This window comes from Periplaneta americana, chromosome 16 (assembly GCF_040183065.1).
Source record: "Periplaneta americana isolate PAMFEO1 chromosome 16, P.americana_PAMFEO1_priV1, whole genome shotgun sequence".
Classification (NCBI taxonomy): domain Eukaryota; kingdom Metazoa; phylum Arthropoda; class Insecta; order Blattodea; family Blattidae; genus Periplaneta; species Periplaneta americana.
The window spans coordinates 102,557,776-102,577,560 of NC_091132.1; the positions used below are offsets into that span (position 1 = coordinate 102,557,776).

At 33.8% G+C, this 19,785-nt stretch overlaps 1 protein-coding gene across 4 annotated transcripts in view; it reads left to right on the forward strand.

Annotated features, from left to right (window-relative positions):
- Cad88C (cadherin 88C) overlaps positions 1-19,785 on the forward strand; it is a 488,883-nt gene that overhangs the window by 303,128 nt on the left and 165,970 nt on the right. For all 4 annotated transcript variants that reach the window (XM_069812621.1, XM_069812619.1, XM_069812622.1 and 1 more), the window contains 7 exons: positions 561-722; positions 2,132-2,261; positions 5,681-5,853; positions 5,942-6,139; positions 6,433-6,571; positions 9,853-9,980; positions 10,185-10,312. In XM_069812621.1, coding sequence (XP_069668722.1) covers positions 561-722; positions 2,132-2,261; positions 5,681-5,853; positions 5,942-6,139; positions 6,433-6,571; positions 9,853-9,980; positions 10,185-10,312 — 1,058 coding nt within the window. The remainder of the gene's footprint in view (positions 1-560; positions 723-2,131; positions 2,262-5,680; positions 5,854-5,941; positions 6,140-6,432; positions 6,572-9,852; positions 9,981-10,184; positions 10,313-19,785) is intronic.

The following is a 19,785-nucleotide window of genomic DNA, read 5'->3' on the forward strand; positions in this document are numbered from 1 at the left end:
TATTTAACGCCTTGAAACTTCCGTAGGCTAATTTTATTATAAAACAATGTATTTATGCAATTATTATTATTATTATTATTATTATTATTATTATTATTATTATTATTATTATTATTATTATTATAAACAGTCTTTATTGTTAGTGCATAATATGCCACATTATTGCACCAGAGCCGTAAAATATTACCATGCTAATTAAAACATCATCACTTCTATTATGACTTGTGGCATAGCTTGTGCCATAAAGTTAATAATAAGAAACGATTTGCTATGCTAGGTAATATTTAATATATCATTGTTGCCATAGCAACCTCTTTCTTCATTGACCATATCAAACTACCCATCATTACAAATCTGATGTTATTTCTTTATTAATTGTTTTATAATATATTTTTTACATATTTTAATGCTAGAATTGCATAAAACGTTGTATGTAACACGTATGTAATCTTCATTAGAAACACTCGTGAAAATTATCACGCTCGCTTTTCACCAAGATTATACACTAGTTACATAAATAACTAATCCTGTCAGTATTAATTAAATAAAGCTACTTTCAGGTGCTGTATTCTCTTCAAGAACTGGACGGTGATGATGATATGTTTTCCATTACCACACTTAACGGAAAAGGCATAATCAGGCTTGTCGGACAACTGGACTATGAACGAAAGTTCTTGTATCAGCTCAGAGTGATGGCGGTAGATCGAGCCAATAATGAAAGGGTAAGCAGCCTAACAACATTAGGCCTGTCATTTTTTCGGACGCACCGCAGCCTTAGGCTTATTGTGCTTCCTGTGAACGCCAACATTGGTACTCACTTTCGAGGAACCATTGAAAGCTGAAGTCGCTTTGATTGTGATCATGAAATTAACATAGAAATTTCTTGTCCTCAATCGAAATTACCTGGAGCAAAATTGAGATTAAAATCCATAACTGATTTCATTAACATTATTATTTTCGAAAAGTATAATGACATGCATGAAAGAAACTTTCAGTATACCAAGCTTTGAACATGCAATTAGAAATTAACATTTACCATCATTAAGTTCTTGTTACTTTGGCATTTTGTGAAGGCTGTATCGTGTTTTTGACGAAATATTTACACTTGCCCAATATAGGTGATATAGGAAAACATTTTTTCTCTCTGTGTGGTGAATGGAATTACTTGTACGCTACCTTCTATTTAAGAGTCTATAAAGTAGCCTATCACAAAATTCAACCGAGAATTCGAAAAAGGTTATTTGCTAGTACTGCAGTATGACGTTACCACTGGTATTGGAAACAAAAGTAAGAAACTCTGTACTTGTGAACAATATTACTACCGGTTCTACCGAAACTAAAGAATCGTGGTTGAATAATTACTTCATCTAATAGCAGTTCAATTAATTCTTTCTGAACAGCGATTCTTTTGACGACACAAGAATAGTTTCCATTTGAGCCAGTGAGGCACGGCAATTGCTATGAGCGTATTCCGAATCTCAGCGCTGAGCAATCTGATGGCATCACGGTGTTCCGAATTTCACCGATGGCTTCACTGTTTATGCTCTTTTTTCTTTGAACGAGATGGCAGTACGGAAATTTTGCAAAATTTTGCTAGCGTAGCACAGACAAGAACTTACACAGTCGCCATGACAGCCATCAATCCTTCCAGCTGTTTTGTTCCTAATTTGCTGCAGCGTGACGTCGTTGTTGTCCACCGGTCCGGTGAGATTCGGAATACGCTGTATGCCACCAAGTTACGATCGGAATTCTCGCTCGTTTCTCGTGTGCGCGCATCGCGCATCTAGCGTAGCAGTTTCACAAACAGAGCCATTGGAGGCAGTTGGCGTGTAACCTAATAACAGCTGATTGATTAGTTATGTTTTATTTGTATTATAAAAAGCAGCCCCCTTCTTCATATCTCGTTACTTATTGCTTTCTGTCGAGATTAACCCATGTTGCTTGGTTTGAAGGCCATTTTCATTTGTTAAATTTATACATGTAAGTCAATTGCAACCATCTATAAATTATGTATATCACGAACCGCTACTGATATAATTATAGAAGAAATATGTATATGTACATATAGAGTGATGAGTATAAATAGTTATTAAACAAAATACAGAAATTTTAAATAAACGTATTTACATAGGTGAACACTGGTACAGCAGCCATACTTGTGAAGGTGGAAGACGTGGAAGATCAGCCACCTGAATTTGTAGTTGTTACTCCAGTCACCAGAGTTAGTGAGGATGCTCGCATTGGTACACCAGTTTTACAAGGTATCTGTGTTCTCAAAATTGAGTAAATGAGTGACTAAATGATGTAAAAAATTCATAAATAAAAATGAATAAATAAACAAAGTAAATAAATAATAAACAGACATAAAGTAAATATGGATAAGTACATAGAGAATGAATGAATGAATGAATGGATGAAAGAATTAATTAATGAATTAATTAATTAATAAGAAATCAATAAATTACGTATATAAACAATAATTCATTTTAAAATAATCACATGACGCTAATGTGCAAATGTCATCTTCTGATACTGAAATAATGATTATTTAATAAACTAAAATAAAATAAAACTAATTTTAAACAATACTGGTACTCTATGTAATGGAACAATTATAAATTTTAACATATTCTTCTTAAAAAGACGTAAATATAAATTAATGGAGTATGGTGGTGATTGTTGTTGTTGTTGTTATTATAATTATAATTATTATTATTATTATTATTATTATTATTATTATTATTATTATTATTATTATTATTAAGGTGACGATCTGTCCTGATTTTTCTGGGACAGTTCCGAATTTAGACCGTCTGTCCCGGATTTTTCTGAAGTCATTTCGGGTCAGTAATTTGTCCTGGATTTTGCCAAGATGTTATCATTTGTCCTGATTTAGAATTTTCTACATTTTCAGTAATGTTTTTAAGGGATATGAACTCTAAAGTTGTTATTGCTGGTGTTGGTATTCTGTTTCATTCCCTTCAAAATTGGCTGCCACTGATATTCAATTCAACGAGGGGGGGGGTTGGTAGTGCCAGTATCCCAATGCGCAGAGATTGGACTGGGAGAGATGTTATGAGCCATGTGACTGACTAAATGGCTAACGTTTTCATTCCAGGTAGTATAGTAACTTGATGCTACAATCTACGTAAAGATTAATTTTTGGTCCTACAGAACTTGCCTGTTATGGTAACAATTTTTCTCCTCTAATAACAACTGATGCTACATGATTGCATTTTCATACGACTCACACGAGTACGCTCTTCCTCACCAGCCGCCATTCTAAGAAAACATCTAGTGGTAGAATCAACAATTACACTAATAAAACAGAAGCCAACAAAAAATCAGTTCCCTACAGTGTAAGAAAACTGGAGGGAGCACAACTGAAAACAAGCAATGACGAAGCTTCAGCTCTCCTTAAAAAGGACCAGCTACGTAGATACAGCTCTGAAAAGAATAAAATACTATATACAATCATCACTCATTCCCCACAGGCATAGGACAGCCAAACCTTGGTTTGATGCTGAGTGCTTCAAACAGAGAAGAGAAGCAATCAAACTCTTTTCCAGAGCACAGACAAACATCTCCAAGGCAAATCTAAATCTCTATGCAGAGAAAAGGAAAGCATATAGAAAACTGCTAACGAACAAGGAAACTACGTAATTTCGTAGAAAGTCAAGAAAAATCCCAGCTCAAGAGGGCTAGCAGAGCCTTTCTTGCCCTTGGAAGAAAGTTAACCAGCACTGTGACTGAAATCCCAATGGAATATTGGGAAAAACACTTCTCCCTTCTCCTCAGCTGAGATAACCTAAAAAACACATGCCAAATAAAAGAGCCAGTCATACGACGAAGAGTTGATATAAGTATAGCAGAAGTAAGATAGATAAACGGAGACATACTAGTATAGTAGATATTCGAACTTTCAGGGGTGCAGACTGTAATTCTGACCATTATTTGGTGATTGGAGAATTAAGAGAAAGATTATCAGTAGCCAAGCGAGTAGAGCAACAAGTTAATATTACTAAATTCAATATTTTGAAATTAAAGGACGAGGAAGCTAAGCAAAATTATCAGGTCGAAATTTCGAATAGGTTTGCCACTTTAGAAAGTTCCGACGAAGTTGAGAAAGAATTAGATGTTAATAGCGTGTGGGAAAATATCAGAGATAGTATCAAAATTGCAGCTGAGCAGAGCATAGGTTATTATGAAACTAAGAAAAAGAAACCGTGGTTTGATGAAGATTGTTGCATGGTAGTAGAAAGAAGGAAACAGGCAAAATTGAAATTCTTACAGGATATTATGAAGTTTAATTACAACACTACGTGGTTTTTAACATTATTTTAATTTATGACTTGTAATATTACATTTTAATTATGGAGATGTTTTGTACACCATTAATCTTAAACAGTTTATCTACCACCAATGTAATAGCTACATAGTTTGATATTGAGATATTGTATAATTGTGCCTGAAGATGCCTGAATGGGCGAAAACGTTTGCAATTTGTAGCTCATGTATATAAAACTTAATGACCATATAATATAAGTCATTATTTTACATTGATTTGTCATTTGACTGAGTAACAAATATTATATTGTGTTTATCTATAATTAGGAACATTAAATTCAGACGTCTGGGATGATCAGGGCATGTAGTACAGCACGTATAGGTGAATCCAGAAATGAATATAGAGTGTTAGTTGGAAGACCTGAGGGGAAAGAGACCTTTGGGAAGTCCGAGACGTAGATAGGAGGATAATATTAAAGTGGATTTAAAGGAGGTGGGATATGATGGTAGGGACTGGTTAATCTTGCTTAGGATAGGGACTGATAATGGGCTTATGCGAGGGTGGCAATGAACTTCTGCATTCCTGAAAACAATTTGTAAGTTATTATTATTATCTTATTGTTATTATTATTATTATTATTATTATTATTATTATTATTATTATTATTATTATTAGTGGACGTGCGAGTTTAATCATGTGGGAACAGGCTATAATGACAGAAATTCAGATATATTTAAAACTGCGTGTTTTTTAATTCTGAAAAAATTTAATCCTAATTAACTTCCTTTAAAGTTTACAGTAATTCATGTAAAACAAAAAATATATATTATCTTATTACAGTATTAAATAATTGTGCAAGTTGAAAAGTAACAGCCATGTGTTATTTGTGTACAGTACTGTACTAAGAAATTAATTCAGTCAGAAATATTAAGCTTAGTTGACACTAATAATTATCATATTTGAAGGGTCCACTGCAAGAATGAAAATGAACCAAGACTGTCAATGCATAGCTTAAGACATATAGAACGTACATAGAAAGTTATATGGCATTAACACTGATAGTCTTGTCCAGTAATGATCGGAAAATCACAGTTAAGTTTTGAGCGCTAAGCATTTCAAACTTTCAATTGCTTCTCTTGCAAAATGTATTCCAAATGACATCCATCATTCTTGCAGTGGACTCTTCATTTTAACTAAGCACTATATGGAGAATTTCTCTAGTATGAGTACTGGTATACATTTACTCTGAATAAAGTGGAAAATATTTCATTTGTAAAGTAAAATACAGGTGCTACAAAAATATATAACAAATGGATAATGAAAACATTTGAATATGTACCCTGTACTGTGAAATTAACTGAGATACTCAAAGAATATTGTATTGTTTTCCAGTGAAAGCTGTGGATGGCGACCGAGGCATCAACAATTCAATATCTTATAGCATTAAACAAGGATCTCAGGACTTCTTTGATATTGAGCCAAAGACTGGAATTGTTTATACACTTAAGAGCTTAGACAGGGAAAGACCTAATAACAGCAATGGTGCTTACATTCTTGAAATTATGGTGAGAGAAACAATAAGCGTTTTTGAGAACTCTTGTCAGTTTATCAAATAATTATTACTATCATCCGTACTAATCTCATTGTTCTCAGGCTAAAGAAGATTCCAAGACTGTTTCGCCACCACCCTTTGTGAAGACGGAGGTAACCGTAATCATAACAGATGTTAATGACGAAATTCCAACATTTCGCAGTGAATCATATCTTGCTGAAGTGAACGAAAATGCACAGGCCAACACTCCAGTAACATTTCTTAACAACGCCATTCCTGAAGTGTTCGATCATGATCAGGTAGTAATTTAATTTTGTTGTTGTTGTTGTTATTATTATTATTATTATTATTATTATTATTATTATTATTATTATTATTATTATTATTATTATTATTATTATTATTATTATTATTATTGGATCTTTATCCAAATACTAATCAGACTTTAATATTAATAACTCTGCCTTATTTCTAATATTTCATATTGTCACTTATTTCTGCAATAGAAGACTTTCATAACTTGTAATCCCATGTAAGGATTAATGATGAGAAAAAGCACTGCTTCAAAATGTATAAATATGTGTTCCTACAGGGGAAGAATGGAACGTTCATTATGTTTATTGAAGGAGATCGGGGTATTTTTTATGTGACTCCACCAAAAGGAATCAATGAAGCATCTTTTCTTATTAGAGTCAAGGACCCAACCCGACTGGATTTTGAAAGGGTAAAAAGTAAGTACAACAATAAAAAAATCATTATATTTCTTATGTTAACGTGTAATATACAGAAGGACGAATATTTTTATGCCTGTAAAATGATTTTTTAATCTTTCTGAACACAGAAACTGAAAACAAAACTTTATTTCTTTTCAATCTTATTCCATTTCAGGAATGAAATAGGTTGAAAACTGGCTGATGTTGTTGATATTCTGAATTATTTTTCTAGATAAGTTTAATTTCCATTATAGTATTTTATATATTTAGTAACAGTTTTTTAGGCCTTCATCTCTAGTGGGCCTATTGTAGATAACTCAAATTTCATTCTGGATAGCTAAATAAAATTTACCTTATACAGTAGTTATTTTTTATACATTTTGATTACACACTTTCAACACTTTCTATGACGTATGACTTAAGATTTTTGTTGTGCTAACAACTTTCTAGTGTTAAGGAAACTAAGTGGTAAATTAAATAGTTGATTAGTTTTGACTTCTTGTTAGTCAACCTCAGAATTAGTGAGGTCCTTGCTTCTTCCGGTTTCTGCGCTTGTTTTGTTGGTGGGGGTAGGGGAGTGCGTTTGTGCATGATAGTGTGGAGTCGAATAGAATGTCTTCTGAAATGTAGTTTTGTAGTATTGAGTATGTGTTGTGGTGTGTTTTTGTGTGTCTGATATTACGTATGGTAGGATTTCCTACATATTCGATCGGGGGGGGGGGGGGGGAACAAATTAAGTACACTAGAACTACTGTATATTATGTCCATGAATAAGATCTCATTTTCAAAATTTGCACCTAATTCTGAATATATTAAGGATCTAGTTTCCTAGACTAAATTAAACAAAAATGTCAGTAAGCAGAACTGTCAAGTATAACATTTTTTAGCCTCTATATGCCTGGTTGTGTCTAGACATTGATCATATCTTTAAAATATGTGCAAAACTTTTATTTTTTATCTCATTAATTTGTTTCTGACTAAGTACCTGGTACTGTACTTTCATAACACTGTGTAACAAACTTTAACCCTTTTTTTGCGCTGGACATGTGATACATGTTTTCTATGTAATTTAAACCTCCTGAACATGATAATAAAAAACAGTTGTTAGTTGCGGCTTTTGAGTGATTTTCGAATTTATATCTATCCAAAATACTGCTTTATATAATGACAATAAGGTTAAATACTCACTTCAGAAGATTACAGCTTCCTTTTTCTGCATTTTCTTTTATACTGGGCATCAGGTACATCACGAGCTAAAGTCCAACAATAGTCTGCTAGCATACTGGTACTCCATTGTCCTTGGTATCTTTTTTCCATACTGGTAGTTGAAATTTCTTGATGAAAGCACTCATCATGCTCATCACTAAAATCATCACAATTCTCGAGGAAAGAGTCAAGATGGGAGTGAAGGAAGTGAATTTTCAGGAGCAAGTTACAACCCATAGTTCCATATGCCAACAGTAATTTTTGCACTAGTTACTCATAGTTCTCACTTCTACGGTTACCCAGAAAATTTAATAAAACTTCCTTGAATGCAATTCAGCCAGCTCTCTCTTTTTCTTCCAACAAAGATTCGAAGTGATTGTCCATTATTTCTCTAATTTATGGTCCATTGAAAACTCCTTTTTTATTTTTGAGGAAATTTTTCTTGGATATGTTTAAATGTTTCAGTTTCATGATTCATCCCTTTAACAAATTCTTCATTAACCCTAATTTAATGTTTAAAGGGGGTAAAATTACTTTACTTTGAGGTACAAGGCGTTGATGTACAATATTTTTCTTCCCCAGCTCCAGTGATTGTCGTGTTGGCCATACTTTTATAATGGTTATCTCTAGTGCGACAATCCCATTCGCACAAAAAGCAGCAAAATGTTGTATAGCCTAATTGCATTCCAAGAAGTAATGCTACAACCTTCAAATCCGCACATATAAACCATTCGTACTTTGAATATTATCATTAAAGCGCACTTTAAAGAAATACACGGCTTACATAGAATCCATTTTGATTCTTGCGTACACTACTTTTAACACTTGAATATAAGTAATTGATTAACTAGCGGACTTACTCGTGTTAATTATGTAAGTTTGTGCGGCTTACAGATCAATTTCAGTACACACACACTATTTGACTCCACTATTCAACACTTTTCAACAACCAAACGCACCCACATAACAAGCAGAGAAGTTCGAGATGACGCCGAGATCTAGTAGGCTCTGAGGATGGTGTGTTAAGCACCGAAACAGCTGTAAGCCGCACAAACTTACATAATTAACACGAGTAAGTCCGCTAGTTAATCAATTACTTACACAGAATACTAACACCACTGAAATCTCCTGATAAACTGAAGCGATTTCATATGGTGAACCTGTTTCTCCCTCTGCAAATGGAACGGAAAAGGGCAAAAAAACAATTTCCGCTTCTAGAAGTGGTTTTGACAGGGGGGTCGAGTGCAAAATATGAACTACAGTAATGTCATTAAACCTCACAGTGAAAGAAATACACATCTCAAGTAAAATCAGATTAACTCAAGCGAATTCACACTGCGAAATTGTTTCATTCCATTTTGAATCTTGCGTACACTACTTTTAACACTTGAATATAAGTAATTGATTAATTAGCGGACTTACTCGTGTTAATTATGTAAGTCTGTGCGGCTTACAGCTGTTTCGGTGCTTCATCACACCATCCTCAGAGCCTACTAACACGAGTAAGTCGCCTATTTAATCAATTACTTATGTTTCATTCCCTCCAAACAGACTCGTAAAAGGGCAATAAAATAATTTCCGTTTCTACAAGTGCTTCTGACATGGTGGCCTACTTATACTAATATTGTTTGCACATAATGGATTGTCACATTTGAAAAACAAAATAGTTACACACGAAATACGATGATTTTTAAATAAAATGCATAGAAAATTAATTATATTGTACATCTCTATGAAAAGCACTGTTTACCCTATAGGCTAGTTGTATATAATATAACTTGTATATGAGGAGCATCGTTTCAAAACGTATTATGTGCAACTTACAATTTTTTTACACGAATGACGAAAAACTGGATTACTCGTAAACCGGAGAAGTTTTCAAAACACTACACAAAACCATTTTTAAGTACTGGTTTCACGTTTTACAAATATGACGACTTGGAACCATCAGACTTCACAGCATGAAAGATAAATAAATAGAAAGTAACAAATTTAATTTCGTCCACTGGGGGACTTAATACATTTTGAAATGATGCTCCTCATATGTAATATACACGTCATATCGTTTTAATAATGACTTCAATGTTTTCTAGTGATGAATTTCACACTAATAGCCAAGGAAACGGTGCCACACAAAGCCAAGTATAGTCTGGTTCCTGTCACAGTGTATGTTAGGGATATGAATGACAACTTTCCAGAATTCACACAGCCCTATTATGAGGTAATATTCTTTTACTTATTATGTGAAGTACTTATTGCATGTATTTATTGTATGCTTATTTCGTAATTCTGTTTTATTTTACTTAGACCTACTATTTAGTATTCCCAATTTCCAAGTAAATTTGTTAATTTTAATATTTCATAGTAAGACGGACTCAAAATATTGATAGGATTACTGATATTTTTCAATTCTGCTAATGATTAGGTATCTGTACCAGAGAACTCTGGAGTGGGCACGACAGTTGCATGGGTGCAGGCATTGGATGAAGATTCTGGGAATTATGGCTCTCAAGGGATTCGTTACACCAGTCTCAGTGGAAGTGTGTCAGACCTGTGAGTTAATTTATTTCCATTTTTACACAGAGAATTGTAGTAAAATTGTAAAAATTGGATTTCTTTAATTTCTAGAGATGTAATATTATTGCACACAAATATCTAAGTTAGTTGTAACACCAATTTTCTTCTGTCAATTTTAGTAGTGAGATTAAGCATCATAGAAATAATATATAATAATATAATCAATGTCGACTGATAAAATAACACTAACAGTAAGAATGGAAAGTAATTTTGATAATTTGCTTTCTAATGCCGAGCATTTGTAAACTAAAACATTATCTGTTCGCAAATGGTCTTGGCTTGTAGGTCTGTTCATTTTCAGTTTATGAAGGCTGCCATGCTATAGTTAGTTTACTCGTTCTTAGTCACTGGTATTGGTTACCGGTACCGATGTTGTTGGAAAATGTTACCACATTTCCAAGTCTAGTACCAGTACCAGTACCAATATCTAATGTGGTCAGATATTCATTAAGTATAATGAAACTCATATCCATTATTAAAAAAAAAAAAAAAAAAAAAAAAAAAAAACAATTTCTTTTTAATCTCTAAAAAATTAGACTTTAATTTACTAGAACAAATTACTATTCAGTAATCACTAATCAATTAATTATATTCAAGTGTTAAAAGTAGTGTACGCAGGATTCAAAATGCACTAATCATTATTAGGGACCTGATTTTTATGTAATTACATATTATATTCCTTTCAACCTAACCGTATATAAATAACAAATCTTTGCGAATCTTGTAATTACCATTAATATATTAAAATTTGATACTACATATTTTTACATATTTACCCCACATTACATATTATGGCTTGGTATTACATAAATTTACATATTTTGAGGTTTTATTCATGTTTACTTCTCTAAAAGGAAAAAAAAAAAAAAAAAAACTTCTGCTGGGGAAGTTTACATTTTGAAATACACAGATTTAAAAGCCTTTTTACCTACCCAAGAAAGGATATATTTCGGAACGGAACGTCCATAGTTTGACAAAGTAATAGAGGCATTCATCCCCTACCGCCCACTGTAAATATGAGTGAACAAAAGGCAGCCTTTTTCATACAACTACCTTGTATTGTAAAAATCACTCAGAAAGTAGCATTGCCTTCATGCGGTGGAGTGGGATGTGGACAACATGATTTGTCTCAAACTATAATTGTTCTGCACACGTCTTAACAAGCCGTTCCCATTAATTTGCAACCTTACCCACCCTCTTCCTAATCCTTCCAGGGAAAACCCGTGTCAAGCCTGACATGAACTGCAATAAAGTAGCCAACTTTTGAAAAGAAGCTGGAGTAAAGGAACAAACTGGAAAGATGTTCAAAGATTAAAATAAATAGCTTTTCAGGTTATTGCTTGACCTCTTTACTTTAAACTTAGTAGACCTATATGGAAATGGGATTTTCCGAGCAATTAGAAAGTATGGTTCTCAGCTGGAATAATCCTACCCTTCTGAATGAGACAGGAATGTCACTTTTCAAACAACAGTTTGTAAATGCCTATAGTTTGAAGTTTTAGTAGGTACATTGTTTCTTACAGGGAGCAGCTAAAATGCATGTGTCCCACATCTCCTCTTATTTTCTTCTAATCCAGTAAAGCGAAACAGTGCTTGCAGTACTGTTGTGTCATTCATTTCACTCAGTTCTCTAGTTTTAGTAATTACAATATAAAGTCCAAGTCAGTTTATCTACTGCTTTTAACTAACTAAATTGGCCCCTGTATCTTCAATCCTAACAACAAAAATAAAATCATGGATTGCAATGGACGAAGCTTTCACTACAGATGGAAAAATAGTAATGTGTCAAGTGTGCGGTAAAAAGTCGGGTGCTCTATGAAATCACAACTGGAGAGTCTTATCTATCCTATATCTGCCAGATATTGATATTAAATATTTTCATGATTTTACATATTTTGGTACATATTCAGCTTATTTTTCTTACATAAATATGTACATATTTAATATGACATAAAAATCCGGTCTCTAATCATTATGTTACACATGATCCTGTATTTTAGTTTTAATTTCACGTTTAGAATGAACTCCAATATTTCAATGATTATATTTCCTATTGTGTACTGATATTAATAATTGCACTGAAGACCAGTAAGTAATGGGAACTCGTCTAGCAAATTAATATTTTTTTAAAGTTTGTGTTTCATAATGTACTGGTAACGTATTAGAAACAAAAATCTATAAAACCTCAAGCCTCTATTGGACGTTTCCGTTCATACAGGTCATCCGACTTAGCCTCCAGACATATCTATCCTCCAAGATATTTCACTCATCAGCACTGTTGTCCATTGTATTCCTCTTACATTAAGTTCTTCTTTATCTGGTCCAACCACCTCATTCTTGGTCTTCCCATTGTCCTCTTCTTATTCTCCATTCTCATCTCTAATGCTCTTTTTAGTAACCTCTCTGGTACCATCCTTTTAACATTCCAAACCAATGTAAACTGTAAACTCTTAGCTCACTATACAAAAAGTTGCTAGGCAGGCCAGTTCCAGGAAGCAGTGTTCTGTTGGTTTAATGGCTGTAGTGTACAGCGCCCATCCCAAGGAAGCTAAACAGTAATGGATGTGATCAGTTTACGTAGGGAAGCATGCATGGACTTCTCCTTATGCCTGAGAACAATCACATCTCCTGCCAACATATTTAGTTAGAGGTTGGAGTGGGACCAGTCCCAGTTCTCTAATCTCTGTATTTCTAATCCCGTCCCTTCTAGTCTTTCTTTCAATACTTCTTAATATTCTCATCCCTGTTGCTTGCAGTCTACTTTTGTTAATACCCAGGTTTCAGGCACACAACTTACAAGGAGAGGACACTCTCTGTATATCACCGAATTAAATGAGATTGTGTGAGATGAAAGTACAAGACGTACTGTTTAAAGTCATACCTGGTATGGGTGGCCAATGACCCCTCGTTTTGGAAATATTGGCTATTGTTTGTGACATACTTCCGTTAGATGCCTAATAGGGAAGCATTAGACTGTGTAACAGCGTAGCTCATATGGTTGGATGCTGAGTTGTCATCCAGGCAACCCCAGTTCGAATCCTAATGCCTTCTCATTTTTTTAACTTGGTATTATTATTATTATTAGTATTAGTATTATTATTATTATTATTATTATTATTATTATTATTATTATTACCAAAAGGACAATTTGGCCCAAGAGTGCAATGTCAAGTAGATGAACTCACTTCTAAATTCGGAAATATATGTGTAACACGTTCTTCATCAGGAAAGCTGGCATTTCAACTCCATAAGCAATACCTGGAGAAAGTAAGAAAGACATATGTGAAAGAGTAGCCATTTCTTCTAATTCTGGACTCGTGGGAAGGGCAGGTAAATCCTTCTTTGTATGATGAAATATTTACAAATGAAGAAAATGAAATAACGTGCAACCTTAAAGTGATTTCACCCAAATGTATACTGGGGACAGAACATCTAGAAGCTTGGAGACGGTTACTTTTACTGTCCGACCGCCCCCTCCTCCCGCACTAGCAGGTATACAGTACCATTCATCTGCAAAACATTTTCTGAACAGACGTTATTGTATTTTGAGAGCGCAGCTGGATCAGTGAAAGTAGATGGTCAACGTTTTCAGTTTGTAGTGCAACGAACAATTCTGCTGTGTGTGGGTTCTTCCGTACTGACGTCACTGAAGCCTCTAGTTGTTCTGTCCCCGGTGTACTGGATTATGCCAGTCCCGTGATGTTTATTTTTTTTAGACAGATGAAGATTTTATCAAATATTTGCAAAATAGCTCTTTCCTTTTACAAACTGGACGACAAATTGCTTCAAGGGAGGATGCCCTCAAAATTCACTCCTCAATTCACTTTCAGTTGTCAGCTCCTATATTCAAAGCCATATTGAAATATGCGTGGTATGCATCAAAATTAATAAACGAACGAGAAGTGTTTGTGAATGTGAAAGATGTCTGTTTCGCAGCAGAAGTGCGGAAAAATGTGACTGTGGACAATCTTCTTTCATTTGCTGTGCATGGTGCAGGAAATGTGTATGTTTTGTGTGTTTTTATGACATTTATCGTAATGAATCACGTACAAAATGAAGTGGAATGGAAACAGAACAGACACCAGTGACCTGCCTACATGAGCAATATTTCCTTGTTTATCCTTTACAATACAATGTTAGTTAATTAGTAATTTGTTTAAAATATGATGAAGCGTTCAATACATTGAGAAATATGATATATGTAAATAGATTACTGTGATCACACTATTAATCATTATTAAAAGAAAAAAATATAGGACCAGTTAAGACTCGAACTCAGGTTGCCTGGATAAGAACTCAGCACCCAACCACATGAGCTACGCTTTTACACCATCTCATGCTTTCCTATTAGGCACCTAACGGAAGTATGTCACAAACAATAGCCAATATTTCCACCTATACCAGGTATGACTTTAAACAGTATGTCTTGTACTTTCATCTCACACAATCTTATTCCATTCGGTGATATACAGAGCGTGTCCTCTCCTTGTTAGTATAGGTGCAACGTAAGTTTTATAAATTAAAATTTTGAATTCTTTTGTAATATCCCGTCATCATCATCATCATCATCATCATAATCATTATGAACTTCTTCATTTTAGACCATATTATCTAGCCACCATTGTGGCTCAGTCAGTTAAGGCGCTTGCCTTCCGGTCTGAAGTTGCATTCAGGCGAGGGATTCGATTCCCAGTTGGGTGTTTTCCGAGGTTTTCCCTAACCGTAAGGGTCAATTCCACGATAGGTTGGACATTGAAGTTAAAAATTAAATTTCGTGTTCAGTATATGTTCTTTATATCATTTTCTTCAGGAAAGTTAATATTTTTAGAAATTAACAGAAAAGTTCGATTTATTTAATTCATCTTTGTTTTACATACATCCGAAGTGAATATTTTTAGTGTGTACTTTTGATATGTCACATTTACTTTGGCAGTTTGTTGCCAAACCATAACTTAAAATTAATAAACAATGCTGTTCTCTGTTGTAATTCTATTAACAGAAAGAGAAGACTTTAAAATCAGTGTCAATTTACTTTTATGAATGTCAATGAGCTTAAAAATTTGCTGTTTTTAAAATAAGTGTTTTTATGTAACACCCGTCACAGAATATGCTTAATGTTACTCTCTTGCTCTCAGTTTTTGTCCTGAAGGCACCAATTTTGATAGCTAAGTCGAAATATGATGCCAAAAGTACAGTATTTTTTAAATTTTTTTAAAACTAAAAATAAGAAGTGTTTTAATGTGATGGGTGTTACAAAATTAGAACACGGAGAACACAGGAATTCTGTATTTTGATTTATTGCAGGTAGTTCCCACAACACATTATTAAATAGGTTTCAAATGTTGGTAAATCTGAAGTTTAAGTTATCAACAGTCGTCAATACCTGTTTCCTCCAAAATCCTACTTGTCTGAAAGATTTCCCACCAAATTTACATTAAGCTGAATGTTTGGTCGAAAGTTCTGATTTACATAAAAATTATAGGCTACAAAAGTAAATGTACTTATGTTCAATTTTAGTTAATCATAGTACTTTTCTATTCTGCAACATTATTTCTTGCTTACTTAACAAGGAATGAATTACTGAAGATATTAACCACTAGCATAACCTAAAAATAAATGTAGATTAAACTGCTGCATTTTTAGGATACACGAAGCTGCATGTTAACCATGCAATTATTTATTTTAACGTTTTGAGATAGCTGGATACCGTATATATTTAATTGCAGAATGGGGAAATCAGCAGCTGAGAGGCAACCTGAATGCCGTAGGCAAAGAAAATTAAATAAAGATAATATTCTGTGGTGTTCGAGTAAAGGGGGATAGGTAATTTTTTGTGCAGATGGAATTTTGTTCCCCAGATGAACACACAAGTTAAATTATACAAGTGAGTGTGCAAAAATGAAAAGAATACCAGCAGTTGATGTGTTTTGTGTAGAAAAGTATTTTCAGTAAGAGTTTCAAGTTTAATTTTCATTTATCACCAAGCTCATTTTATGACATCTCCTTTTACCCAAACAACACAGATATGAAGATTATTTGCAGAAGGAGAGAGAGAGAGGGAAAAGCTTAGGAGAACAAAGAAGCTATCAAGAAAAGAACTTACTGCTCACAGTAAGAAAACAAAACTGAAAGTCTGAAACTAAAGGGCAAGAAAAGCTGCATTAATAAACACTAGTGTTTTCAGTGATTCACCTGTGTACGAAATTCCAGTCACTAGGAAAAGCTGTCCAAATAGTAAAAATTGAGACAGCTCTGAATATGATGCTGCTTAAGTTGTTGCATTTTGTTTTGTAATTACAGTTTTAGTAAAATTTATTAAATTCCATTGTGAGAAATATAAATTTATATTTAGCATTTGTTGAAGTGAGCATATATACTAAAAAGTAAATTTATGTTAGGAACAACAGTTTAATATCAAAAGCGAATCTGTTCTTCTAGCCACACTATTTTGATTTTATGGCTGTATTTTTTATTGTTTCTATTAAATATTTGTATTAATTTACTTTAAAGCGTCAGAAGTACAATTTTGAACCTGTCAACATCATATTTGTAATTCATTAAGTGAAAGTTAACTTAAAAAAATTGCACACTTTGAAAACATATGTCTACCATTGATATTAGGCTACCAGTACTCTTAAGTCTATGTAGCGAACTACAGAAAATGTATGTTCTATGATTTGAACTAAAAAAAACCAAATGTGAAATTTCTTCAGACAAGTAACACCCGTCACATTATTAAGTAACACCCGTCACATAAAATTAATTGAATTTTAAGTGCAAGGCTTAATATTTTAATTACTTCCATTATATCACTCGATTCCTTGAACTTTCCTCTCACTGAAAATAGATAACACAATTAATTCAAACTGTGAACTTCACAGAGTTATCAGTTAAACTGTATCATTAATTTATGCATATCTTTTTCATGTTACACCCGTCACATTGTTTATTTCACTTATATCACCTGACAAATAATGTTTAGAAAAAAAATAATTAGTTGTGTCTGACAAGCAAGAAGTGGAGATTCATTGGAGTATAAAAGAACTAGTAAAAATATTTTATTAATTATTGTATTCCAATTAAATTTCGAAGAATCTCTTTCTGAAAGTAACACCCGCCACAGTGTAATTGACTAAGGTGAATGCCAAGTAATCTACAGCGAATCCTCCGCCTCAGTTCGCCAAATACTATCTCGCTATCACCAATCTCATCGACGCTAAATAACCTCGTAGTTGATACAGCGTCGTTAAATAACCAAATTTTAAAAAAAGATGTTATCTATAACGATAATCTAAGAAATATGGCCTTGATCCCTCCATCGATGTCTTGGTCTTCCTTGACTCTATGTAATATCTCTAATATCCCAGTCCTATAAAATGTCTTTCATGAAATTATACAGTCTTCCACTTCCTTGGATTATATGTAGATTTTCTTTTTTTTGGCCTTCTGAATCAAATTTGCTTCCTAAATACCCAAACTCTTTTACTGTATATCCATCACATTTAATTTCCTTCATAGATGAAGCCATCTTACTGATATCCATTATACATCTTGATTACACAACTTTTAACACTGTATCACTTCGAAATATGTATGGTAAGACTTTCCTGTGTTAAATTTCAACGACCTATTTATGGGTCATCTTCAGAACTGGTTGTTGTTGGTCTTGGCGCCACTTGTTCTGTTTCCTGTGAGGGTGTGCTCGTGTGGTATAGTGTAGAATCAAAGAGTGTGTGTGTTTTGAAGTTGAGTTGTGTGTTGAGAATTTCGTTGGGGTGTGTTTTTGTGTGTCTGTACACCCCAACGAAATTCTCAACACACAACTCAACTTCAAAACACACACACACTCTTTGACTCTACACTATACCACACGAACACACCCTCACAGGAAACAGAACAAGTGGTGTCAAGACCAACAACGACCAGTTCTGAAGATGACTCATAAATAGGTGGAAACATGGAAACGAGGTACGTTGAAATTTAACACAGGAAAGTCTTATCATACATATTCCGATATCCATTACCACGCTCTTTTCAAAATTGATTTTCAACCAGTTAAAAAAGTTCAGTGTACCATTTATTAATGACTTTTCCTAATTCTTTCTCATTTTCACTCCAAATTGCAATATCATCTGCATAGACCAACAATGTAAGATCTGTGTCCTTTGCTTTTTTAATTTTTGTGATAATCTCATCCATCCTCACATTGAATAACTATGGTGACAATACACTGCCCTTCCTCACACCTCTCTCTGTAGTGAAACAACTTGAATTGTTATTATATAAGTTAGTCTAATATAACTCGTCATATCGGCTCAAATGGGAGTGGCTAACACCTCTCTTAGCCCTGCCTTGGATACTCCTATGGTTGGCATGAAAGTAAAGTGAAAGGTAATAAAGTTTTTCATACCTGAATTTACTTTCTCATTTTAAAATTTCTAGTGATTAGCAATAACATGACTCATACTTCTAGGGCTGCTGGTCATTCACCATTTTTCATTTCCGGCCATGGTTCCCTAACAGAAAATATTCCCAATAACATCCTCTATTACTCCTTAAATTTGTGAAAAGTCATTCTGGAACACCCTGTAGAACCTAACACCTTAAAAACACTTTAAAAAGTTAGCAATTTAGAAATAATTCTTGATTGAATTTCCAGAGGTGAAACAACAGTCAACATTTCGACTACCGGTAACATAGATACTGTATTATAGGTCAGTTCTACTACGCTTCTCACAAAAAGGACCTATGCTCGATTTAAAAACAAGTTTTAACTTTAATAGTCACCATCATTTGCTTAGAAGCAACCTCTTGATCAAGTCCACGACTGTGCAATAATGGTCAGCATGTCTGACCATGAAACAGATGCCCTGTTCAAATTCTGATTAGGACAGGCTATCTGGTTGGAGGTTTTTTCGAGGTTTTCCCCACCTCAACCAATTGAAGCAGAATTGCTGGGTAACTTTCAGCATTGGACCTCGAACTCATTTTTTTTTTCATTAAATTCAACTTCATCTATTATAAATAATTGATTAAATGGCGATCTTACTCGTGTTAATTTTGTAAGCATGTACAGCTTACAGCTGTTTCGGTGTTTCTTCATACCATCCTCAGAGCCTACTAGATCGCTATATACTAAATACAACATAGCATACAGAACAGAAAACACACTACAAAGACATCTCAACACACAAACAAATAAATACAATCACACAGGCGTATATAAACTCACATGCAATAGTTGCGACAGTTTCTACATTGGACAGACAGGCATATCATTCCAAACTCGATATAAAGAACACATTAAAGCAATAAACAGAGGACACAATACATCTACATATGCCGAACACATAACTAATGCTAACCACACATGCAATAACATAAATACAGACATGGAAATCCTATACATACAACCCAAAAACCAAAAACTCAACACACTAGAACAATAT